The sequence below is a fragment of the Bufo gargarizans genome, chromosome 1 (genome assembly GCF_014858855.1).
Source record: "Bufo gargarizans isolate SCDJY-AF-19 chromosome 1, ASM1485885v1, whole genome shotgun sequence".
In the NCBI taxonomy this organism is placed as follows: Eukaryota; Metazoa; Chordata; class Amphibia; order Anura; family Bufonidae; genus Bufo; species Bufo gargarizans.
Genome location: NC_058080.1, coordinates 616,215,715 through 616,242,597, shown reverse-complemented (window position 1 = coordinate 616,242,597; position 26,883 = coordinate 616,215,715). Strand labels below are relative to the sequence as shown.

Here is a 26,883-nt window from a genome sequence, read left to right as displayed (position 1 = left end):
AGCCAGGGGAATTGGCTACAGCATCAGGAGATGGCGTAGATACTCTACCTATGACGGGAGCAAAGTGGCTGGGAACAGACAGGTGCAATTGCAACGGCAATCGAAGTGGCCTGTACATCTCGCCCGGAAGGGAGAAATAGTGCTGTATGGAACACCCCAGAGCCAGCCAGGAGTAATGGCTTCAGCATCTGGAGTAGGTGTAGGTACACTACCTATGAAAAGGGGCAAGGCAGCTGTACAATTGCTCTTAACTCCCCAACCTACAGGAGGCGATAGCCGAGCTAACCGCTTGCCCAGAACAGGAACCCCCTGTAATGAGGTAGAGTGGCGAACACCACCACCAGGATGGGGACCCTGTGGAAACACTCTCAAATGTGTAGAGGATAGCCCCTGGTATAGGGGAACCAGGAAGGCTTGTCAGGGACAGCCTATGGCAGTGGTGCAGGAATCCCCCTGTTAAGGAGAAGGCGTACGTATCAGAGACACCGCGTAGGTGACTCAGTATGCTAAACACGGGGACGGCTGCCTTACCTGTGCGGTTGAATACCTGTGCGGTCAGGGGAGCACCATCCGAAAATCCACTAGAGGGGATACCAACCCTGGGTAGGAAAGGTTCCTCCGTCCACATTCGTCTTGACCTCCCAGAGGGCTTCTGTATGGAGGAAGACCGCCTGATGCTCTGTTCCGAGGGAATCGGCGCAGAGGTGTCCCCAGAGGCAACGGATGGGGTGACAGGAAGGATTCGTCACCAGCCTCAGGCCTGTCCTGGGGGGGATCCGAGGATGCCGAGGAGGGGTGGTACCCCGTTGAGACCACCCGAGGGAGTACCGTGAGCTACCCCTAGCCGAACCCGGGTGCAGGTACCCCTAACTGAGCGTGCCCCATCTGCAGGGAGGACCCTGGGAGGGCAGAGGTGGCCGCAATTTGGATTGGTAGCGGCCAGCGACACCGCCAGGGAGAGGCGGTCAAGGTTCCCATGGCATTGACACGGAGGGAGCCCATTCATGGGGGACCGACACAAAGGGATTGTTCGGGGAAAGGATCTGGGAAGAGGTACTGCACCCAGCAGGGACAGGCTGACCGCACGGCAGCCATTGTTAGACCCAGAGAGGTGCAGACAGCGGACGCACGTGAAAACACGTGGCGACCGAGGAGAGGCTGGGAGAGGAGATGCTCAAAAAGCAGCCAGCAGAGGCTGTCTATCCTGACCCGGACGCCCTGTTCCCCCAAAGAGGCGCTGCAGCAGCTTGTCCCCCCAAAAGAGGTGGTCAGTAGGGCTGCAGGGGACATGAAGCAATTGAGGGGAGGGAAGGGGTTAACCACCCCCTTCAGCAGAAAAAACACGTTAGCCCAGGAAAGGGTGAAGAGATAGCCCCTCCCAAGGGCCGGGCGGGGCTCAGAAAAGCCCGGGAAGCAAGGAGGAGGGGCCGGGAAGATTGCGGCCTAGCAGGCCCAAAAGCCGGGGCCTCGATTTATTAAGGCGGCCGGGAATGGAGCGAGGGGGGCGGGGCGAACCGCGGCCGACAGAGGGCCCACCGAATCATAAAAATAGGTGAGGAGGGTAGGGGGGGAGAAGCGACACCTAGGGACAGGTGGATCAGGGCAAACGGAGCACCTGGGAGCCGGGAACGGGCCACAGAAGATGAGGCCTAGTCCCGGCAGAAGCCGGGGACTAAAGTAGCGGAGAAGCCAGGGAGAAGACTGTGTGGCCAGGGAGGAGAGAAAAGACCAACCAAGGGAGAAGAGAAGGGAGGGGAAACAAGAATATAACCCCCCCCAGAAAAAAGGGGGGGTTGGCTAGGGGGAAGATGGAGGCTCCCCAGGACCCCCAGCTAAGGTGGATCCCATCCCCCTGGCCACAGGAGGGAACCTAACCCTGGGGCAGGGACACAGGGACAGGGGAGTATACTCACCATCAGATATACTCACCATCCGATGTCTTCGGGCGCAGCAGGGTCACCCCTTCGGCAGACTCAACACGGAAACCGTGGGAATGCCGGCAAGCCACTGCGGATGCAGTCCGTGGGGACTGGGTGACCGGCGATGGTACCGAAGTACGCGCCCGCAGGGGGGCAACTAAAGTGGAACACGATGGAGCCCCAGCCTGCAGCAGGTATAACGGTGGAGAACACCGAGACCTGCGGAAGAGAGAAAAAAGAAAAGAATAAAAATAAAAAACAGCAGAACCTGCAAAAAAGCAGGACAGGTCTGCCTCCTACGGACACTAGACTAAAACTGAATAGCCTCGTGCCTGTGGAGAGGGTATAGCCCACCTGGGAGGAGCCAACACTTTTTGTGTCTAGTGCCTCCTAGTGGTAGTTGGACATATACCCATGGTGCTGTGTCCCCCAATGCCATGCACGAGAAAAATTAGGACAGGAATGTTACACGGCAAGCAGGCTGATACTAATACTGGTCTGCAGGTTTCCTTCTAATGTTTGCCTACATCATTCACTGTAAGCAAAGCGGGAAAAGTTTCCTAAATGGTCGTGACAATGGCAGGTAGTTGGCTTATGTAACTTACATTGTCCTCTGTTCTTCCTTAAAGGCAGAAATTGCATTGTCTACTTCTTCCATCATTTCTCTAAGCTTTTCAACAACTACAAGGGAAACAGTAAAATGTGATATTCGATGTAATTAGCGGCTAATGGTTTTGCATACATTAACTATTCTGTAACACATGGATGTGATTTGGATTTAATATCAATGTAGCTATGACTGGAGTTTATGTGCACAAAGAGAGGTCCATTTCTACTCTGCTGAAACCTGTGCATAATAATCAGGGCAGGATAACCTGCACTCGTGTGCTATGCCAGGCTCCATCAGAACGGAGCGAGGACAGGCAGGAACAGCGAAGTGTGCTCCTGCCAATACGGCTTGGACCGTTTTAGCAGAACAACAATAAAAACAATATATTACAAAAATGATTATTAGGGTATTTGTAGAAGTTTAAAAGAAAATACTTGAAGTACCCCTTACTGCTTCCAGTAATTAAGAGGGTAAGTAGCAGCCAGGTACTGCAAATCAAATGTTCTTTATTAACTGCTTGATGGTCTGGGGAATTAGAACATGTGTTAACACAATGCCAAGGAGAAAAGACATCAGCAATGGCCTTAGAGAAACAATTGTGGCTGCCCATCAGTCTGTCAATCTGCAAATGGTTATAAAGCCATTTCCAAACAATTTGAAGTCAATCATTATACAGAGAGATTATTCACAATTGTAAAACCTTTAAGATGGCTGACCATCTTCCGATGAGGATGTCCCGCAAATTCACCCTAAAGTCAGACCGTGCAATGCTCAGAGAAAAAAAAACCAAGAGCTACATCTGAGACTATACAGACATCAATTAGCATTTTAAATGTTCAAGTTTATGACAGTACAATTAGAAAAAGAATGAACAAGTATGACTTGCTTGGAAGGAGAAAGCCTCTTTCTAAAAAGAACATGGCAGCACACCTTACGTTTGCAAAATCCCATCTGAACAAACAAGTTTTAGACCACTGGAACAATATTAGACTAAAGGGCTTGTTTTGCAGTCCGAGGACCTGGGCACCTTTCAGTCATTAAGTCCTCTGTAAACCAATGTATTGGAGTCAAAAGTGAGGCCAACTATCCAACAGGTAAAGCTTGGCCGAATTGGGTCATGTAATAGGGCAATGATGTCAAGTACACCAGCAAATGTACAACACAATGGCTGAAAAAGAAAAGGCGGCGTTGCAATGGTCAAATCCAAACCTCAACTCAACGTAAATGCTGTGGAGGGACCTTAAGAGAGCTGAGCCACAAATCTTAAAGAAGAGTGGGCCAACATTCCTTCAGAAACAAATGCAAGACTGATGAAGTCATAGAGAAAACGATTACTTCGAGTTACTAAGGGTGGCTCTACAAGCTGTTGATTCAAGGGGGGTGGGACCTAGTTTTTTCACACATGGCTTAATTTTTTTGAACATATAATGAAACATCAGACTAAATAATGAATTCAACAGACTGCCGAACATCCCTCTACAATGTACTTACACTCTGGAGAAGGTCTGACATCTTTTAACTGAAGCTGCAGCCGTCTGACATGGTTATGCATTTTTGACAGTTGTTGTTCCGTTTTAACTTCTGTGAACAAAAGGAAAAGAAACAGATTATATCACAGTAGGGTTGGGCGATATCAAAAATATTCCCACAATACCAATATTAAGAAATCTATCGCAATAAATGTGTTTTAGGACTTTAATTGAAAACGATAAAACATTTTATAATTAATTAGTCTACTACTACTGTTACAAGTAGGAATATGATTTAAAGAAAATAAAAAATATAATATATATATATATATATATATATATATATATATAAAAAATATACATATACACACACACACACATTTCCATATTCTTTAGCAACTAATAGTAATAAGTGAAAATTCAATGTAACAGAAACATGACGAACTGTCTGCTGTAGTCAAAAGGTCGCCATACACATTAAAATTTAATTGTCCGGAACGGCCAATTTAGGCTGTCCAAAAAGTAGTCACTAATCTGCGACTAAAGTCTGGATGGTAGTTGATCTGTCAGGTTGGATATTTTTAGCTGACACCAGGCAGAAGGTATCCCACCTGACTACTTGCGCTAGAAATTATGCTAATCAACTGAACTGCTTGATCATGCTTTGGAGGGTGAGGGTTCATATGATGGACAGCCAAATGACGGTCGTTTTGTCATCTTATGTGTATGGCTACCGTTAGTCTAAAAAGGAGTCCTATACACTATAATGTATCTCTGACCCCGTACATTATAATGCCTCTCCATCTATACATCCAGTGCAGGCTCCGGTCTCTTCTATATATTAGTCACACACACATCCAGTGCAGACTATACATTCATACATACATTGAGTGTAGGCTCTGGGACCCCTTTATATTACATACCGCTGATGTAAGCGTTCAGGGTAGGGAGTCTGTGTCCAGAGACACAATCACACACTCACCAGAGACGCCATACTCCTCCTCCACTGGGCATCGCTGCCACAGAACTTTGTCCACTTCATTTGTTACCACAACAACCATGACGTCATTTCAGTCAGGTGGACAGAACGTGTTGTGCGGTGGCACACAACACGTCAGTACGTGCCGCCCACTTTAGAAGCAGTCAGTGCTGTCAAGTGTGAGCCCTATAGGACGTCACTAAAATACCATGGCAATTAAGAAACGGTGATATGGGCGTTTCTTAATACCATGGTATATCATAGATATCAGTATATATTGCCCAACTCTATATCACAATGGATACAAACACAGTAAAAACATAAGATGGCAAGCGCTGTGCACTTGAAGGGGGCCTCCATCTTCACAAGAGGTTATCGAAAACTGCTTCAAACTACCATACTAACTTTAAAAGGGGTTGTCTCACCTCAGTAAATGGCATTTATGATGTAGACAAAATTAATACAAGGCACTTACTAATGTACTGTGATTGTCCATATTGTCTCCTTTGCTGGCTTGATTCATTTATCCATCACATTATACACTGCTTGTATCTGGGGTTACGCATAAGCATGCATGCGCAGCAACTCCCAGCCACCTTGTATCTGCGCTGCAGCCTTGGCCGTAACCCCTAGAAACAAGCACTGTATGATGTGATGGACAAACGAATCACGCCAGTAAAGGAGGCAATATGGACAATCACAATACATTAGTAAGTGCCTTGTATTAACTTTCTCTACATGATAAGGGTCCATTCCCACGTCTGCAATTGCGGACCTATTCATTTCTATGGGGCCGCACAACGTGATGCCCGGATCCGGAATTGCGGATCCGCACTTCCAGGTCTGCAATTCTGTTCCCGAAAAAATATAGAACATGTCCTATGCTTGTCCACAAATGCAGACAAGAATAGGCATTTTCTATTACGTGCCGGCGATGTGCGGTCCGCAAAATGCGGAAAGCACATTGCCGGTGTCCGTGTTTTGCGGATCCACAAAACACACATGGACGTGTGAATGGACCCTAAATGTCATTTGCTGAAGTGAGACAACCCCTTTAAGATCCCTACTAATTGAAAGCACACATTCATCCCTAGCATACTGGGTAATCTGAGTTTTTCTACACAATTATGAGCTTGAGTTTGTTTATTACATGCTTACAATAAGTATAAGGGTACAATGTCACTGGCCGAGTAGCAGTGATCCCATAAAAATTAATAGGAACGCCCCATCAGTCACAAGAAATCCAACACTGCTATGTTGTAGTGTAGCCTTACCCTAAGAGTGTAGTGACTAGCTTTGCAAAATTGCTCCCTGTCCATGTACTATAAATATATAAAAAAAATATATAATACAAACCGGATTCCAAAAAAGTTGGGACACTATACAAATCGTGAATAAAAACTGAATGCAATGATGTGGAGGTGCCAACTTCTAATATTTTATTCAGAATAGAACATAAATCACGGAACAAAATTTTAAACTGAGAAAATGTACCATTTTAAGGGAAAAATATGTTGAATCAGAATTTCATGGTGTCAACAAATCCCCAAAAAGTTGGGACAAGGCCATTTTCACCACTGTGTGGCATCTCCTCCTTCTTACAACCCTCAACAGACGTCTGGGGACCGAGGAGACCAGTTTCTCAAGTTTAGAAATAGGAATGCTCTCCCATTCTTGTCTAATACAGGCCTCTAACTGTTCAATCGTCTTGGGCCTTCTTTGTTGCATCCTTCCTCTTTATGATGCGCCAAATGTTCTCTATAGGTGAAAGATCTGGACTGCAGACTGGCCATTTCAGTACCCGGATCCTTTTCCTACGCAGCCATGATGTTGTGATTGATGCAGAATGTGGTCTGGCATTATCTTGTTGAAAAATGCAGGGTCTTCCCTGAAAGAGATGACGTCTGGATGGGAGCATATGTTGTTCTAGAACCTGAATATATTTTTCTGCATTGATGGTGCCTTTCCAGACATGCAAGCTCCCCATGCCACACGCACTCATGCAACCCCATACCATCAGAGATGCAGGCTTCTGAACTGAGCGTTGATGGGACAACTTGGGTTGTCCTTGTCCTCTTTGGTCCGGATGACATAGCGTCCCAGATTTCCAAAAAACGTTGAATCGTGACTCGTCTGCCACAGAACAGTCTTCCATTTTGCCACACTCCATTTTAAATGATCCCTGGCCCAGTGAAAACGCCTGAGCTTGTGGATCTTGCTTAGAAATGGCTTCTTCTTTGCACTGTAGAGTTTCAGCTGGCAACGGCGGATGGCACGGTGGATTGTGTTCACTGACAATGGTTTCTGGAAGTATTCCTGAGCCCATTCTGTGATTTCCTTTACAGTAGTTTAAGGGCCCGGAGATCACGGGCATCCAGTATGGTTTTACGGCCTTGACCCTTACGCACAGAGATTGTTCCAGATTCTCTGAATCTTCGGATGATGTTATGCACAGTTGATGATGATAGATGCAAAGTCTTTGCAATTTTTCGCTGGGTAACACCTTTCTGATATTGCTCCACTATCTTTCTGCGCAACATTGTGGGAATTGGTGATCCTCTACCCATCTTGGCTTCTGAGAGACACTGCCACTCTGAGAAGCTCTTTTTATACCCAATCATGTTGCCAATTGACCTGATTAGTGTTAATTGGTCTTCCAGCTCTTCGTTATGCTCAAATTTACTTTTTCCAGCCTCTTATTGCTACTTGTCCCAACTTTTTGGGGATTTTGAATCAACGTATTTTTCCTTTAAAATGATACATTTACTCGGATTAAACGTTTGATCTGTCATCTACGTTCTATTACAAATAAAATATTGACATTTGCCATCTCCACATCATTGCATTCAGTTTTTATTCACAATTTGTTTAGTGTCCCAACTTTTTGGGAATCCGGTTTGTACATGCACAACACTTTTGGTTTTGCTCCCGTTTTGCATGAGCTGAAACATTTTCTACATACACAAAAGACCCATTACTCTCAAATATTGTTCACAGCAGCGGGCGCACGGCGTCATAGCAACCAATGACGCCGTGCGCTCCTGCACTCAGCAGGAATCCAGGCCGGTATCTCACGGTCCGTGCTCCACGGACATGTGCATTAGGCTTAACACAGATTTAGAGAGATTTGTGAACAATATTTGAGAGTAATGGGTCTGTTGTGTATGTAGAAAATGTTTCAGCTCATGCAAAATGGGAGCAAAACCAAAAGTGTTGTGTGTGTGTGCATATATATATATACACACACACACACACACAATGTCAGATTTGAGTTATGAGTGCAGAAATCACAAGATTTGACTAAAAGAAGAAATATACATGATCACCACTAGAGGGAGATACCGTACCTACAAACTGAAAAGGAGGAAGATGACAGTAGAACCATTATTATAATAAGTAGATACCACTATTACAATGTCTAAATAAAGCCATATATCATGTTTTTTTTGGCAGCCTTAGGCCTCATTCACACTTCAGTGTTTGGTCAGTAATTTCCATCAGTGATTTGTGAGCCAAAACCAGGTGCAACTCTAAACACAGAACAGGAGCAGATCTTTCCCTTCAAACTCATGTCTGTGGAGGCTCTACTTCTGGTTTTGGCTCACAAATCACTGATGGAAGTCACTGACCAAACACTGAAGTGTGAACGAGGCCTTAAAGTACACCTATCAATTTTAAGCGCAAAGAGCAGCATCCACAAGCCACTACAATACTGTTTTATAACTAAATATTCTAAAAGGGAACATTCAGAGCCCTGTGTGAGAGGAAACCGCTCTCTAACCCAATTCTTCTAATATTCTTACCAATAAGAGAGCTGTTCCCCTGGACAGTGGATGGACAGGAGAACCTCTATAGATGCAAAGGTGGGGTTCTGAAAGGTGGAACAGCACCAATCAAGATGCAATGGCATATCCTAGCTATATGACTTCCCCTTTTGATTTGAAGAATCTGGCTACTTTAGACTGAATAGTTGGTTATTAGCTATTTTGGTTTCTGTCTTTAAGTAGTGTGTTTGGTTGTAACATATGAAGGTCTCCTTCCTGACTATGCGGCATGATAGCAGCTACTGTATGAGAATAGGAAGACAAATAATAATTACAGGAGTGAGAGCGGTATGCTATGTGGAACATCTGGTAAATCTTTGCATTAGGGCTCATGCACACTAACTTTTTTTTGCTTTCCGGATACAGACTGTATTTTGATTCCGTATACGGTCCGTTTACGGAACCATTCATTTCAACGGGTCCGCAAAAGATGCAGACAGCACTCTGTGCTGTCCGCATCCATTGCCCAGTTCCGTGGCCCTGCAAAAATTATGAGGCATGTCTTATTCTTGTCAGTTTTGCAGACAAGAATAGGCATTTCTATAATGGGCCTCCTGTTCCGTAAATTGCGGAAGGCACACGGGCGGCACCCGTTATTTGCAGACCGCAAAACTGCACGGTTGTGTGCATGAGCCCTTAGGGTTCATGCACACGAATGTGTGCCGGCTGGGCCCGTGCTGCGGACCGCAAATTGCAGTCCGCAATGCACGGACACCGACTGTAGGGCAGCTGCATGCGGACCGATTCACTTGAACGGGGTCCGTGATTGGCATCACAAAAAAGTAGTGCATGCACTACTTTTGTGCAGTGCGGAGGCATGGAGAGAAACAGACCTGCTGTTTGCGGGCCGCAATACGAGCATAGCTGGGCAACAGCCGTGTGCATGATTCCTTAGTCTCACAATTCTTTGTTCTGGGGACATCACTTGCATGCTGTTGTCCTCCTGCAGGGGAAGCAGATCCATATGTACTATGTATACACTGACAGTATAGACTATGGCGCTAAATGACTGGCACATCAGTCAAGGGGTTGGGGGAAGCAATCTTAGAGCAGTAGTAGAGGAGCTCTGATGGTGCTCTGAGTCGATCTCTTGGTGCACCAAACACTTATTAGTAAAAAGTTGTTTTTCTCAGGACTGGCACAGCAGAGGAACATTAATGAGGTATTGTATTATGCAGGAGGGTCAATCCTGCAGGCCAATATGCCTGGTTTGAGAGGGCTGATCCTGCTGATAGATGATATTTACATTGGGGTTACATTGCTCTTCTCAAGAGTGTATGATCTAGGAGCACCAAGGGCCTATAAGAAGGGATACCAGCCTTCAGAAAATGGCTCTGACTAGTACAGTTCAAGAATTTGAATACATATTTCACTGTACTGATGGCCATGTATCAAAGAAAATTAAACAAATATACAGAAACCTAACAGGTTTAAAGTAAAGCGGATAACATTGAGCGCTCATCACTCATTGCATTGTGCATGTGCTGGTCTTGACTTCCAAACATTGTCATGTGAGAAATATATAAAACTGGGGGAAAAAAACGCTTTCATTCAGTAGTGTAAGAAGGCGCAAGGGTCTGTCGTTGATGGAAGATGTGCATCACCGAGGTTCCTGGCCTCGGTGAAGTAAGAGACAGTATTTTCAGGTGTCAGTGGCAGCTAATGCTGATTGACACTTTGCTATTTTAGTATGGCTATATAGCTGATCCGGGACGGCTCTTACTGGGAGTAGTCAAAGTGATAAGTGGGTGACTACTACCCACATTCCAGGCCGGGTCTTGACTGGCCTATAATAAACCCAGCAAGCAGTGTCGGCTGGGAGTGATTACCTCTCTCTGACAGAGAAGCTCTGGCAATCGCTGGTGTAGGAACTGAGCTCTGTGCTGGGCTGAAAAGCTGAGACCAGTGTGTTAGGAGAGCAGGCCACCTAAAGCCTGCATTTAGACTGCTGGAGGCAGAACCGCCGACAAGGTGATGTTTTTTTGTTATGCACAAACTTTCTACTCTGTGTGAACAAACACCAACCCTGCACAGAGTGTTTTTTGTTTGAACTTATGTGTGAATAAACACGGACATTTGAATCACGAACTTGTACTTTGCCTCTGTACTGCACCCGCTTATCCCAACTACCAGAGCGAATCCCCACAGTAGCTTAAATAAGAGTATAAATTAATACAATGAATATATAATAATATTTTATATATTTAATATAATATATAAAATATAAATGAATACAACGCATAAATATGTGGTACAATACACATATGTTACATTACATACTGTCTGCTTTCCTGCTGTTGGCCAGCTTTTCCTCATACTCTTGAAGTGTACTATACTCAACCCTGGAGTCATTCTTCTTGCTATAGAGATGCCCATTCTTGTCTCTCTCCAAAACATCTATTCTGCAAGCAGAAAAAAAGAAAGGTAACAAATATTAGATATCAGAAATCTCAAATACGGCTGTGCAAATCAACTTGGCTGCAAGGTCTTAAGTTTATGGCGGCCTCCCAAATCTGCCCAGACATATGATGTCCTTCCTAGGAGAGATAACCCAGCGCAGTGAGTATGGGCACCCATTATAAAATCAATCTCATTACAACAGCACTCTGATACTTACGCTCAGTGGTGCCCTGAATGCATCATATAATGCCGCTCAGAGGGTATATGTTACATACACCGTGAACAGTGTGGGGGGAAAAATGTTAACAGGTTGTTACAATTATGGTGACACCGAAAAATTATTTTAATTTAGGTTTTAATACTTTTGCTCAAAGAAACAATACTTACAGACAAAAAAAAAAAAAAGTGTCATTTTGGGGACTGCTGCAAACTACATAGAGATGCTGTACATAGCATCAGCAGAACACAGCTTCTTGCTAAAATGACGTGGAGTTGTCCGATTTAATATTTCCACCTACATCACAAATTAAGCAGATTTGCATATCAGGTGAAAAATGTAGTTTCAGAAGATCCAGAAGAACAGCTTTATACAGACGTGGACAAAATTGTTGGTACCCTTTGGTCAATGAAAGAAAAAGTCACAATGGTCACAGAAATAACTTTAATCTGACAAAAGTAATAATAAATTAAAATTCTATAAATGTTAACCAATGAAAGTCAGACATTGTTTTTCAACCATGCTTCAACAGAATTATGTAAAAAAATAAACTCATGAAACAGGCATGGACAAAAATGATGGTACCCCTAGAAAACACAGAACATAATGTGACCAAAGGGACATGTTAATTCAAGGTGTGTCCACTAATTAGCATCACAGGTGTCTACAACCTTGTAATCAGCCATTGGGCCTATATATATGGCTCCAGGTAATCACTGTGTTGTTTGGTGATATGGTGTGTACCACACTCGACATGGACCAGAGGAAGCAAAGGAAAGAGCTGTCTCAAGAGATCAGAAAGAAAATTATAGACAAGCATGTTAAAGGTAAAGGCTATAAGACCATCTCCAAGCAACTAGATGTTCCTGTGAGTACAGTTGCACATATTATTCATAAGTTTAAGATCCATGGGACTGTAGCCAACCTCCCTGGACGTGGCCGCAGGAGGAAAATTGATGACAAATCTAAGAGACGGATAATCCGAATGGTAACAAAAGAGCCTAGAAAGACTTCTAAAGAGATTCAAGGTGAACTTCATGCTCAAGGAACATCAGTGTCAGATCGCACCATCCGTCGTTGTTTGAGCCAAAGTGGACTACATGGGAGACGACCAAGGAGGACACCATTGTTGAAAACGAATCATAAAAAAGCAAGACTGGAATATGCCAAACTACATGTTGACAAGCCACAAAGCTTCTGGGAGAATGTCCTGTGGACAGATGAGACAAAAATCGAAGTTTTTGCCAAGGCACATCAGCTGTATGTTCACAGACGAAAAAATGAAGCATATCAAGAAAAGAACACTGTCCCTACTGTGAAACATGGAGGAGGCTCTGTTATGTTCTGGGGCTGCTTTGCTGCGTCTGGCACAGGGTGTCTTGAATCTGTGCAGGGTACAATGAAATCTCAAGACTATCAAGGAATTCTAGAGAGAAATGTACTAGCCAGTGTCAGAAAGCTTGGTCTCAGTCGCAGGTCATGGGTCTTGCAACAGGACAATGACCCAAAACACACCGCTAAAAACACCCAAGAATGGCTAAGAGGAAAAAATTGGACTATTCTAAAGTGGCCTTCTATGAGCCCTGACCTCAATCCTATTGAGCATCTTTGGAAGGAGCTGAAACATGCAGTCTGGAAAAGGCACCCTTCAAACCGGACACAACTGGAGCAGTTTGCTCATGAGGAGTGGGCCAAAATACCTGCTGAGAGGTGCAGATGTCTCATTGACAGTTACAGGAAGCGTTTGATTGCAGTGATTGCCTCAAAAGGTTGCGCAACAAAATATTAAGTTAGGGGTACCATCATTTTTGTCCATGCCTGTTTCATGAGTTTATTTTTTTACATAATTCTGTTGAAGCATGGTTGAAAAACAATGTCTGACTTTCATTGGTTAACATTTATAGAATTTTAATTTATTATTACTTTTGTCAGATTAAAGTTATTTCTGTGACCATTGTGACTTTTTCTTTCATTGACCAAAGGGTACCAACAATTTTGTCCACGTCTGTATATTTGGAAAATGGTTCTGAACCAATTATATGTGTGGACACCAAATGGCTGCCAAATTTAAAATGCTTCATCACAAAAGGAGGAAGAAGGAATGCTGCCCATGAATCTGATGGGCATCACACTGAGCAGTGCTGAAAGGTAAATCATAGTAACTGCTTAGTGTCTTTACAGGGTACCTTGCCAAGTGGAAAATCACGGGAACATGTATAAAATACAAAAAAGACTGAAGAGAAAAGGATTTGTGAGGAGAAAAGGGTCATTTGTCGAGGATTCTATCATGGAACCATATAATAAGAATTTTACCAATCTGGAAAGTCTTCAGACCCTTTCACTTTTCACATTTTGTTATGTTGCGGTCTTGTGCTAAAATAAAAATAAGTTTGAATATTTCCTGATCATTCTGCACTCAGTACTTCATAATGAGAAAGTGAAAACAGAAGCAAAATATTGAGTAACATAGTGTAAGAAGGTACAAGGAATCATCGTGGATGATAGGTACTTGTCACCGAGGTTCCTGGCCTCGGTGGAGTAAGAGCCGGTTTTTATGTGTCAGCAGCAGTTGCTGTTTGACACCTTGATACTTAGTATGGCTGTAATAGCTGATCCACTACGGCTCTTACTGGGAGTAGTCAAAGTGCTGGGTGGGTGACTACTCCCCATGTTCCAGGCCGGGTTTTGCCAGGCATAAAAACCAGCCAGCACTGCCAGGTGAAGAGGATTACCTCTGTCTGACAGTGGAGCTCAGGATGTCTCTGTGTTGGGATCTGGGGTTTTGTGCCAGACTAGAGGGCATAGACCCGTGTGCAGGTGGAACAGGCCCCCTAAAGCCTGCTGTGGACTACTGGAGGAAGAAATACCAACAAGGTGACTTGTGCAATATGAACTTTCCATTGTGTGTGAATTAACACCAAAGACTGCAAAGTGACGTGTTTTATGCAACTGCCTCAAGTGTGAATAAACACTGAAGTTTGAGTTAAGAACTTGTATTTTGCCTCTGTACTGCATCCGCTTACCCCATCTACCAGAGCGAAACCCCACAATAGTTAATACGGTTGAAAAAAGTCCATCAAGTTCAACCAAGGGATAGGTGGGGACGCAAATCCCAGAAGGGAGGGAGACTCAGATTTCTACACGTTTTTATAAGCATTGTCATTTACTTTTAAGAATTAATCTAAACCCTTTTTAAAACGATCCACTGTTCCTGATGTGACCACATACTGAGGTAATCTATTCCACAGATTCACAGTTCTTACAGTAAAGAAGCTTTGATGCTTCTGGAGACTGAACTTTTTCTTCTCCAGTCGGAGGCAGTGCCCCCTTGTCTTTTGAGGGCATTTTACATGGAACAGTTTTTCACCATATTTTTTGTATGGCCCATTTATATATTGTGTATAGGTTATTCATTTTCCCCCCTTAGAAGTCTCTTCTTAGGACTGAATAAATGTCCCTTATTATTTTAGTTGTTCTCCTTTTTCCCCAGCTACAGAGCGTCCTTTCTATGGACTGGTGCCCAGAACTGAACTGCATATTCCAGATGAGGCCGCACCAAAGCTTTGTAAAGTGGTAATATTACATCCCTGCCCGCGAGTCCATGCCAAGAAGCCTGGAGGCTGTAATTGCTGCCAAAAGTTGCTTCAATTAAGTCCTGAGTAAGTGTTCAGAACTAGTGTTGAGCGAACTTGTGTTTTCAAGTTTGGTGTACAAGGTTTGGGTTATCTAAGAATTCAGTTATGGATTCCGCTACCATGGACCATAACTTATGGTCCATGGTAGCGGAATCCATAACGGCATTCTTAGATAATCCAAACCTTGTACGCCAAACTTAAAAACACAAGTTAGCTCCATACTATTCAGAACCCGTACTCAGGACATAATTGAAGCACCTTTGGCAGCAATTACCGCCTCCAGGCTTCTTGGGTATGATGCCACAAAGTTTGAACATCTGAAGTTTGGGATTTTCTGCCATTCTTCCCTTTAAATCCTGTCAAGCCATCAGGTTGGCAACCGTAAGTGGACAGCCATGTTCAGGTCTCTTCAGAGATGTTCAATTAGGTTCAAGTCAGGGCTCTGGCTGGGCCCCTCAAGGGCATTCAGAATTGTCCTTAAGCCACTCCTGTGTTGTCTTGGCTTTGTGCTTAGGGTTACTGTCTTGTTGGAAGATGAACCTTCGGCGCACTGAGTTCCAGAGCACAATGGATCAGGTTTTCATTAAGAATATCTCTTTCAGATTTCCCTTAACTCTGTCCAGTCTCCCTGAAAAACGTCCCCACTGCATGGTGCTGCCACTACCATGCGTCACTGTAGGAACGATATTGAACAGTGCCTGGTTTCCGCCAAAAGGTTCATTTTTGGCATTATCAGACCAGAATCTTGTTTCACACAGCCTGAGAGTCCTTTAGGTGTTTTTTTTGGTTTTTTTTTTGTTTTTTTTTTACAAACTTTCATGTGTCTTTTATTGAGGAGATCCTTTTTTTTCTGGCCACCATGCCATAAAGTTCAGACTGGTTGAATGCTGCAGTGACTGTTGACCTTCCAGAAGTTTCTTTCATCTGGGCACAAAATCTTTGGAGCACAGCTAGACTGACTATTGAGTTCTTGGTCACCTCTTTTACCAAAGCACTTTTCCTCTGATTACTTAGTTTGGAGGGGTAGCCAGCTCTAGGTAGAGTCCTGATTGTTCCAAACTTCTTCCGTTTAAGAAGTATGAAGGCCACTGTGCTCTTTGGAACTTTCAGTGCAGCAGAATTTTGCATGCACTTTTTCAGATCTGTACCTCCACACAGGCCTATATCTGGACTTTACAAGCAGTTCTTTCCTCCTGATAACTTGTTTTTTTGGTCTGATAAGCACTGTCGGCTGTGAGACCTTATATCACAGCACTCCAGCTGCTGCGAAGCTACAACTCTCAGCATGCACTCTTACTTATCTGTTCTTGTAACTCCCATAGAAATGAAAGGAGTATTCTGGGAGTTGTAGTTTCAGAACAGCTGGAGTGCTGGAGGTTGCTGATCCTTGCCTTAGGCCCCATGCACACGGCCGTGTTTCACAGCCGTGTGCGGGCCGTGGAACCGCGGCCTGGATCCCTCCTGAGAGCAGGAGCGCACGGCGTCACTGGTTGCTATGACGCCGTGCGCTCCCTGCTGCCGGCACAGTACAGTAATACACTGGTATAGATCACTGTATTGCGGCGGCAGCAGGGAGCGCACGGCGTCATAGCAACCAGTGACGCAGTGCGCTCCTGCTCTCAGGAGGGATCCAGGCCGCGGTTCCACGGCCCGCACACGGCTGTGAAACACGGCCGTGTGCATGGGGCCTAAGGCAAGGATCAGCAACCTCCAGCACTCCAGCTGTTCTGAAACTACAACTCCCAGAATACTCCTTTCATTTCTATGGGAGTTACAAGAACAGATAAGTAAGAGTGCATGCTGAGAGTTGTAGCTTCGCAGCAGCTGGAGTGCTGTGATATAAGGTCTCACAGCCGACAGTGCTTATCAGACCAAAAACACGGCCGTGTGCATGGGGCCTTATATAGACAGGGGTATGTCTTTCCAAATCATGTTCTATCCACTGAATTTATCACAGGTGACTCCAATCAAGGTGTAAAAACAAAGATGATCAAGAGAAATGGGAGGCCCCCAGAGCTAAATGTCAAGTGCCATAGCAAAGGCTCTGAATACTTAGGTCCATGTGAAATTTTAGTTTTTCCCTTTTAATAAACTGGAAAAAAAATGACGCAACATAAAAATAAATGAAAGGGTCTGAAGACTTTCTGAATACACTGTACAGTCACCCCATGGATGGAGCATGGATGCCCCTGGGAAGACATATGCACAATAGTGCATTAGCAATGATATATTTCGGGGATCCTGACCAAACAACTTAGGCTATTTTCACACTCGCGTTTTGGGTGGATACGTCATGGATCTGCAAAAACAGATCCGTTACAATAATACAACCACATAGATCAGTCATGAACGGATCCGTATGTATTATCTGTAACATAGCCAAGACGGATCCGTCATGAACTCCATTGAAAGTCAATGGGAGACAGATCCGTTTTCCATTGTGCCAGATTGTGTCAGACAAAACGGACCCTTCTCTATTGACTTACATTGTGTGCCAGGACGGATCAGTTTGGCTCAGTTTCATCAAGGGGACAGCAAAACGCTGCAGGCAACGTTTTGGTGTCCGCCTCCAGAGCGGAATGGAGACTGAACGGAGGCAAACTGATGCATTCTGAACAGATCCTTTTCCGTTTAAGATTGCATCAGGGAAAAACGGATCCGTTTTGGACCACTTGTGAGAGCCCATGACTGATCTCAGAAACGGAAATACATTTCAAGTTTATGAATGAGACGCGTAGAACAGAAGTCACCGACCACTTACTGGTGTCTGAATTTTTCAGCTTCACGGACAAATTCAGCTTTTTTGGCTTGTTCAGCCTTCAGCTTCCAGTTTCGAGCGCTATCTCCACCAGGAATGGAAAAACTTTCATCGTCCTGCACAAAATAAATCACCCACAAATGTGAGAACCAGAGGTCAGTTTGTTTTCCAGTTATATGGATTTTTTTTTTGTGTGAAGATTTTCTGTTATTTTCACAATAATTATACAGAGGATTTCAAGGGGTTTCAAGGGGAGTAAAATATTGCTGCCCTTAGGATAGGTCACCAATATCTGATCAGTGATCGGTTGTTGACTAGTTGGCCAGCGACGTCACATTCATCAGTCACATGACCTATGTGCTGGTCAGTCCCATTCAAGTGAATTATTATTATTATTATTTATTATTTAAGCGCCATTCATTCCATAGCGCTGTACATATGATAAGGGGTGCACATACATAATACAGACAATTGCACTAATCATAAACAAAATGAGTTACAAACTGGTACAGAAGGAGAGAGGGCCCTGCCCGTGAGGGCTTACAATCTACATGGTATGGGAGAAGGACACAGTAGGTGCGGGTGAAGCAGGTCGTGGCGGTATAGAGGCAGCAGTGTGACTGGTTGTAGGCTTGTCTGAAGAGGTGGGTTTTCAGGTTTCTTTTGAAGGATTCCACTGTAGGTGAGAGTCTGATATGTTGGGGTAGCGAGTTCCAGAGTATGGGGGATGCACGGGAGAAATCCTGGAGTCGATTGTGGGAAGAGGCAATAAGAGGAGAGGAGAGAAGGAGGTCTTGTGAGGATCGGAGAGTGCGTGTGGGGGTGTATCGGGAAATTAGCTCAGAGATGTAGGGAGGGGACAGGTTATGGACGGCCTTGTATGTATTTGTAAGTACTTTGAAGTGAATTCGTTGGGCAATGGGGAGCCAGTGAAGGGATTGGCAAAGGGGAGAGGCAGAGGAATAATAGGGTGAGAGGTGGATTAGTCGGGCAGCAGAGTTGAGGATAGATTGGAGGGGTGCGAGAGTGCTAGATGGAAGGCCACAGAGGAGAATGTTGCAGTAGTCTAGGCGGGAGATAATGAGGGCATGTACAAGTATTTTCGCAGATTCAAAGTTAAGGAAAGCACGGATGCGGGAGATGTTTTTGAGTTGGAGACGGCAGGTGGTGGAAAGGGCTTGGATGTGCGGTCGGAAGGAAAGGGCAGAATCCAAGATCACTCCAAGGCAGCGGGCTTTGTTGACTGGGGATAGTGTGCAGCCATTGATCGTGATAGATAGGTCTGTAGGGGGGGTTGAACAAGATGGGGGAAAGATTATGAATTCTGTCTTATCCATGTTAAGTTTAAGAAAGCGAGAGGCGAAGAAGGATGATATAGAAGATAGACATTGTGGGATTCTAGATAGTAAGGTGGTGATGTCTGGACCAGAGAGGTAGATTTGTGTGTCATCAGCGTAGGAGTGATACTGAAAGCCATAGGACTCTATGAGCTGTCCCAGGCCAAAAGTGTAGATAGAGAAGAGCAGGGGTCCTAGGACAGAGCCTTGCGGGACACCAACAGAGAGGGAATGAGACGAGGAGGTGGTGCGGGAGTGGGAGACGCTGAATGTCCGGTCTGTGAGGTATGATGTGATCCAGGAGAGGGCCAGGTCAGTGATGCCAAGAGATGAGAGCGTTTGCAACAGAAGGGAGTGGTCAACAGTGTCGAAGGCAGAGGACAGGTCAAGGAGAAGGAGGACAGAGTATTGTTTCTTGGTTTTGGCTGTGAGTAGGTCATTGGTGACTTTGGTAAGGGCAGTCTCGGTCGAGTGGTGGAGTCGGAAGCCAGATTGTAGGCGGTCAAAGAGGGAGCAGGAGGAGAGGTGGGAGGACAGTTCTGAATGGACATGTTGTTCAAGTAGCTTTGAGGCATACGGAAGAAGTGATATGGGGCGATAACTGGACAAGGAAGATGGGTCAAGTGAAGGTTTTTTGAGGATGGGTGTAATGGTAGCATGTTTAAAAGCAGAGGGGAAGACACCAGAGTTTAGTGATAGGTTGAAGAGATGAGTTAGGGCTGGGATAAACACTGCAGTGAGGTTAGGGATGAGGTGGGATGGGATTGGGTCAAGTGCACAGGTGGTCAGATGAGATTTGGAGAGTAGAGTGGAGAGTTTACCTTCTGTAATGGTAGAGAAGTGGGTTTTGGGAGAAGAGGACCGAGCAGTTGTGTAGAGGGTCTGTGGGGACTGTGTAGTAAAGCTTTCTCTGATGTGGACTATCTTTTGTTTGAAATATTTGGCAAAGTCCTCAGCTGAGAAGAGAGGAGAGGGTGGGGGCGCTGGGGGACGGAGAAGGGAATTAAAAGTGCTAAAAAGTTGTTTAGGGCTGTGGGACAGGGAAGATATGAGAGATGAGAAGTAAGCCTGTTTTGCATCAGCGAGTGAGGATTTGAATATGAGGAGGGATTGCTTGTATGCGGTGAAATGATCTTTAGAATGGGATTTCTTCCATTGCCGCTCAGCAGCCCTGGAAGCTTGTCTGAGTTTTTTGGTCAGGTTGGTGTGCCAGGGTTGTCTGTTGATTTTCCGGATTTTGTTGTGTGTGAGGGGGGCAACAGTGTCCAGAGCTGTACTTAATGTGGTGTTATATAGGGTGGTAGCAGCTTCAGGGTCTTGGAGGCAACAGATGGTAGAGAGTGGGAGAAGAGAGTCAGAAAGCAAGCAAAAGTCAAGCTGTTTGAGGTTCCTGCGGGGGTGTGCTAGTGTGTGGACCGGAGGGGGCTGCAGAAGAGACCAATGAAGAGAAGGTGAGTAGATTGTGGTCGGATAGGGGGAGAGGCAGATTAGAAAGGTTAGATAGGGAGCAGAGGCGGGAAAAGATCAGATCCAGAGTGTGACCATCTCTGTGGGTGGGAGCTGAAGACCACTGTGATATGGACCTGGGCTGCAATACCAAGCACAGCCGCTATTCAATGTACAGCGCTGTGTTATCTCGTCAAACAGCTGATCGTCGGCAGTGCTGGGTGTCCAACCACCTCCGATCAGATATTGATGACCTAAACTGAAGATAGATCATCAATAGAACACTCCCAGAAAACCCCTTAAACCTCTTGGCACACAAACAATTTTTGTTATTTAGTTTTTTAAAAGCTCAATCTGCTGTTCCATTAATTTGGGTGTACAGCTGTCAGACCCCCGCTAATCTAAGAGTTCTGCCCTATCATGTGGATAGGGGGATACCCTCATATAATCGGAATACCACTTTAAGACCGACAGGAATATTTTTTGTTTTTGCTTTACCTCATTCAGAGAGTTATAACCTTTTTATTTTTCCATTGATGTAGCTGTATGGGGGAATTGTTTTTTGTGGGACGAGTTATAGTTTCTAAATACATAATTTTGGACGAGGGTTGTCACAATACCAACATTTTGATTCGATTTCGATACCATAAAAAAGTATTGAGATACTCGATACCACGCAAGAAAAATAAAACACCAAAAAAGCTGTGTGCAATCCATATTTTATGGAACGTCCGGCCCATAATAGAACAGTCCTATATTATGTTTTAGGGGGACAAGGTGACTAAAAAATGGTGAATCGCGAGGTTTAGATTTTTTTTTCTGTTACGGCGTTCACCGCATATGAAATATTTCTTAATACTTTAATAGTTCACACTTTTTTGGGAGTGGAGATATGCAATATGTTTATTTTTTATTGTTTGTACATTTTATATGTAAAATTGGGAAAGCGGACGATTTAAACTTTTAGTATTTTGGTGTTTTGTGAACTTTTTATTTGCTATTAGCCTCCTTAGGGGCTAGAACCCTTGTCCTATTCACCCTAATAGAGCTCTATCAGGGTGAATAGGACTTCACACTCTCCCTGCTGCCCTGTGCATAGTACACACAGCAGCAGGGAGCTGACCATGGCAGTCAGTGCTTCAATAGCGTCCTGGCTACCATGGTAACCGATAGGAGCCCCAGGATTACGCTGCTGGGGCTCCGATCAGAAGCTGCCACTGCCACCAATGAATATAACAATGGGGGGGGTTTGGAGGCAGCAGGTGCTGGCGGTGGTATCACAGACCTGGCACTAAGCCTCAATAACCGGGCATGCGATCCGCCAAACCGCAGAAATTAACCCCTCGGGTGTGGCACTTCCCCTCCTCTTCCTTGCTATCTCCCCATTGGTGGCATCGGCAGCCACGTCACAGTGGGGAGGGAGACTCCCTCTCCACTGTGCTAGTAAAGAGAACGTGGCGCGCAATGAAAGCGGCGCATGCCATGTTCTCTAATTGATACTAGGCTGTGCAGCAGCACAGCCTAGTATCGGTAAATAGTAAGACCCGGTACTGTATCGATCAGGGGTCTAAAAGTATCGATTGGGTATTGATACTTCAGTACCCAGTGCAACCCTATTTTGGACTACATATAACTTATTAACCACTTCAGCCCCGCTAGGTGAAACCCCCTTCATGACCAGAGCACTTTTTACACTTCGGCACTACACTCCTTTCACCGTTTATCGCTCGGTCATGCAACTTACCACCCAAATGAATTTTACCTCCTTTTCTTCTCACTAATGGAGCTTTCATTTGGTGGTATTTTATTGCTGCTGACATTTTAACTTTTTTTGTTATTAATCAAAATGTAAAGATTTTTTTTCACTTTCAGCTGTAAAATTTTGCAAAAAAAACGACATCCATATATAAATTTTTCGCCAAATTTATTGTTCTACATGTCTTTGATAAAAAAAAAATGGTTTGGGTAAAAGTTATAGCGTTTACAAACTATGGTACAAAAATGTGAATTTCCGCTTTTTGAAACAGCTCTGATTTTCTGAGCACCTGTCATGTTTCCTGAGGTTCTACAATGCCCAAACAGTAGAAAACCCCCACAAATGACCCCATTTCGGAAAGTAGACACCCTAAGGTATTCGCTGATGGGCATAGTGAGTTCATAGAACTTTTTATTTTTTGTCACAAGTTAGCGGAAAATGATGATGATTTTATTTTTATTTTTTTCTTACAAAGTCTCATATTCCACTAACTTGCGACAAAAAATAAAAAATTCTAGGAACTCACCATGCCCCTCACAGAATACCTTGGGGTGTCTTCTTTCCAAAATGGGGTCACTTGTGGGGTAGTTATACTGCCCTGGCAATTTAGGGGCCCAAATGTGTGAGAAGTACTTTGCAATCAAAATGTGTAAAAAATGACCGGTGGAATATGTGCCCCTTTGCCCACCTTGGCAGCAAAAAAGTGTCACACATCTGGTATCGCCGTACTCAGGAGAAGTTGGGGAATGTGTTTTGGGGTGTCATTTTACATATACCTATGCTGGGTGAGAGAAATATCTTGGCAAAAGACAACTTTTCCCATTTTTTTATACAAAGTTGGCATTTGACCAAGATATTTTTCTCACCCAGCATGGGTATATGTAAAATGACACCCCAAAACACATTCCCCAACTTCTCCTGAGTACGGCGATACCACATGTGTGACACTTTATTGCAGCCAAGGTGGGCAAAGGGGCACATATTCCAAAGTGCACCTTTCGGATTTTGCAGGCCATTTTTTACACATTTTGATTGCAAGGTACTTCTCACACATTTGGGCCCCTAAATTGCCAGGGCAGTATAACTACGCCACCATAAAGATGGTACCCCTTGCCGAATAAGGGTGACACCAAGTCCCAAACTGTCTTCCCACTGCTCCCCAGGTAGTCAGGGCAACCGACCGGCTCCAGGGTCTGATCTTTTCCCTCATAGACATGAAATTTGTGGGTATAGCCTGTGGCCCTTTCACAGAGCTTATACAATTTGACCCCATACCGGGCGCGCTTGCTTGGGATGTATTGTTTGAAGCCAAGGCGCCCGGTAAAATGTATTAGGGACTCGTCTATGCCGGAGCCGGTCAAAAGCAGGGTGGCCCCTGGGACGGGAGGCGGTGTTGTCACTAAAGTGCAGGAAACGCAGGATGACCTCAAATCGTGTCCTGGACATAGCAGCAGAGAACATGGGCATGTGATGAATCGGGTTCGTGGACCAATATGACCGCAATTCATGCTTTTTTGTCAGGCCCATGTTGAGGAGGAGGCCCAGAAAAGTTTTAATTTCGGAAACTTGGACTGGTTTCCACCGGAAAGGCTGGGCATAATAGCTTCCCGGGTTAGCGGTTATAAATTGTGTGGCATACCGATTTGTTTCTGCCACAACTAAGTCTAAAAGCTCCGCAGTCAAGAACAGCTCAAAAAATCCCAGGGCCGAACCGATCTGAGCTGTCTCAACCCGAACTCCAGACTGGGCGGTGAAAGGGAAAACTACAGGTGCGGCTGAAGTTGGGGACTGCCAATCAGGGTTTGCCAGCACCTCTGGGATTCTAGGGGCTCTACGGGCACGTCTTTGCGGTGGCTGCGACGGGGTCACTACTGCACGTGCCACCGTACCAGCTTCAACTGCCCTTCTGGTGCTCGCTACTTCACCAGGTTGTACGGCAGTGCTGGTACTAGGTCCAGGGAGGGCTGGGCTGCTGGTGTATGCCTCACCACGTAATCCGACAGCACCAGCCCCACTCTGCTGCTCTTGAAGCGGATCCTGCGCAACCTGCGGTCTAGCGACACGGGGCCGGGTACGCCTGGTTCTATCAGGGACCTCAGCCTCCTCGTCCGAACTTTGGGTCAGAGAGCCACTGCTTTCTACAGGTTCGTATTCTGACCCGCTGGATTCATCAGATGAGGGTTCCCACTCCTCATCCGACTGGGTCAGAAGCCTGTAGGCCTCTTCAGAAGAATACCCCCTTTTAGACATGTGGGCAACTAAATTTAGGGGTATTCCCTGAGACTACCCAAGAAAAAAAAAGCAAGCCTGTCTTACAAAGGGGAGGCTAGCGAAGTACCGGAGGCCGCTGCGGTTGATAAAAAATATCAAAACTGATTTTTTTATCGCCGCAGTGCGTGTAAATTGAATGTGCAGCGATCCAAAAAATTTTTTTTTTTTGTCACTGCGGTGGGGCGGGCGTGGGCGAACGCACGTGTGGGCGACCGATCAGGCCTGATCGGGCAAACACTGCGTTTTGGGTGGAGGGAGAACTAAAGTGACACTAGTACTATTATAGATCTGACCGTGATCAGTTTTGATCACTTCCAGATACTATAAAAGTACAAATGCTGATTAGCGATACGCTAATCAGCGAGTAACGGACTGTGGTGCGGTGGGCTGGGCGCTAACCGATCCCTAAACTACCTAACCAAGGGGCCGAAACTATACTGAAACCTAACGGTCAATACCAGTGAAAAAAAAAAAGTGACAGTTTGCACTGATCACTTTTTTCTTTTCACTTGTGATTGACAGGGGCGATCAAAGGGGTGATCAAAGGGTTAATTGGGGTGCAGGGGGGTGATCTGGGGCTAAAGTGTGCTGTTTGGTGTACTCACTGTGAAGCCTGCTCCTCTGCTGGATCCAACCGACGAAAAGAACCAGCAGAGGAGCAGGCAGCCATATAACAGATCATATTTACTAATATGATCTGATATCTGGCACTTTGATTGGATTTTTTAAAAATCAGCAACCTGCCAGCCGCGATCATTGGCTGGCAGGTTGCTGACGAAATACTTCTGTGCGAAATGCCGGCGCGAACTGCGCATGCGCGCATAGTCGCGTCATCTCGCGAGATGACGCGTATATGCGTGACTCTGCGCAGCGCTGCCACCTCCGGACCGCACATCTGCGTTAGGCGGTCCGGAGGTGGTTAATGTGCTGTTCACAATGCAGCATTAGGGCTCATGCACACAACCGTATGTATTTTGCGGTCCGCAAAAAGTACGGATGACGTCCATGTGCATTCCGTATTTTACAGAACTCAACAGCTGGCCCCTAATAGAACAGTACTATCCTTGTCCGTAATGTGGACAATAATAGGACATGTTCTATTTTTTTGCGGAATGCACAAGGAGTAACTTCCATTTTTTTGGGCGGACCCATTGAAATAAATGGTTTGCATATGGTCCGTAAAAAAAAAAACAGAACAGACATGGAAAGAAAATACGTTCGTGTGCACGAGCCCTAATGGTTAGGGCTCATTCAGACGGCCGTAAGCTGTCCGCAAAAATGTATAACGTTATCGGCCTCCGAGCAATGAAAAGAGAAAACTAAAGTGCAAAAAATTAAAACTGGCCCAGACGCATTACGGACCCCAACGGTGCCTGACGCACTGCATAATGGCGGCTGTGGTGCAGTGTGACAGTGAGAAGATTAGCAGGGTGTTGTAGGGCCCAGAACTCATAAAACTCCATCTTCTCCAGCGCCCAGGTGCGGCCAGTCACGTGATCTCAGCAGTTATGGTCACGTGATCAGTCCGCGGCAGCTCTATAACGTATAATAACGGCATACTACACGGTCCGGCTGTATCCGGTGTCTGCAGAGCAGGGCTCCTCTCTGTCCTCTCATCGCACCACACACCTACCTGCACCGCCGCCTCTCTGGTCTCCGTGCTCCCGGTTGCTAAGGTGGCCATGTTATTATCACTACAACCAGCACTGAGCTCAGGACACACCCCGGGGGTGGAGCCAAGTCCTGGGAGAGGAAGGAGGCGGAGAGGAGGCGCAAGGTGCCTCATACCTGAGCGCGGGCAGCTTGGGAGACGCGCGGGAAGCGGCGCCATGTTTAGATAGTGTGGTAGTCTGTGAGAGGACGTTGTTTAGTTACCAGGATATGAGGGAGCCCGTACTGCACTGATTACCCTTTGGAGGGCACAGACATGTAGGCTGGCGGCGCACTGGAGCTATTCATGGCACCCGGTGCCTGCCCTTTGGGGGAGGATGACAGCTCCTACATGGGGCGCCCAGCAGTGAAGCAGACCCATGATGGTGGTCTCAGGCTCCTATCCTCCTTTTGTGGTACGGAGGGTGGTCCACATTTTTTCTTCTTCCTTTTCTCTGCCCTGTTATCAGACACTGGGGGACATTTATCAATCATGACGTAATTTGTGCAAAAGCCCCTTCCCCACTAACATTACAAATCAAAAGTGGTGATTTGTTTCGCCTCACTTAAAAAAGCGCACACCACTTTTAAAATGTCACTTTTTGTAAATAT

At 45.4% G+C, this 26,883-nt stretch overlaps 1 protein-coding gene across 1 annotated transcript in view; it reads right to left on the bottom strand.

Annotated features, from left to right (window-relative positions):
* The window catches only part of CCDC112 (coiled-coil domain containing 112), a 38,063-nt gene extending 11,711 nt beyond the window's left edge, over window positions 1–26,352 (bottom strand). The window contains exons 1-5 of the mRNA XM_044275917.1: window positions 26,255–26,352; window positions 17,815–17,927; window positions 11,082–11,203; window positions 4,021–4,110; window positions 2,525–2,600 (exon numbers count right to left, since the gene is read on the bottom strand). Of these exons, the coding sequence (XP_044131852.1) occupies window positions 2,525–2,600; window positions 4,021–4,110; window positions 11,082–11,203; window positions 17,815–17,927; window positions 26,255–26,305 (452 nt within the window). The 5' untranslated portion in view covers window positions 26,306–26,352. The remainder of the gene's footprint in view (window positions 1–2,524; window positions 2,601–4,020; window positions 4,111–11,081; window positions 11,204–17,814; window positions 17,928–26,254) is intronic.
* Window positions 26,353–26,883: the final 531 nt, after the last annotated feature.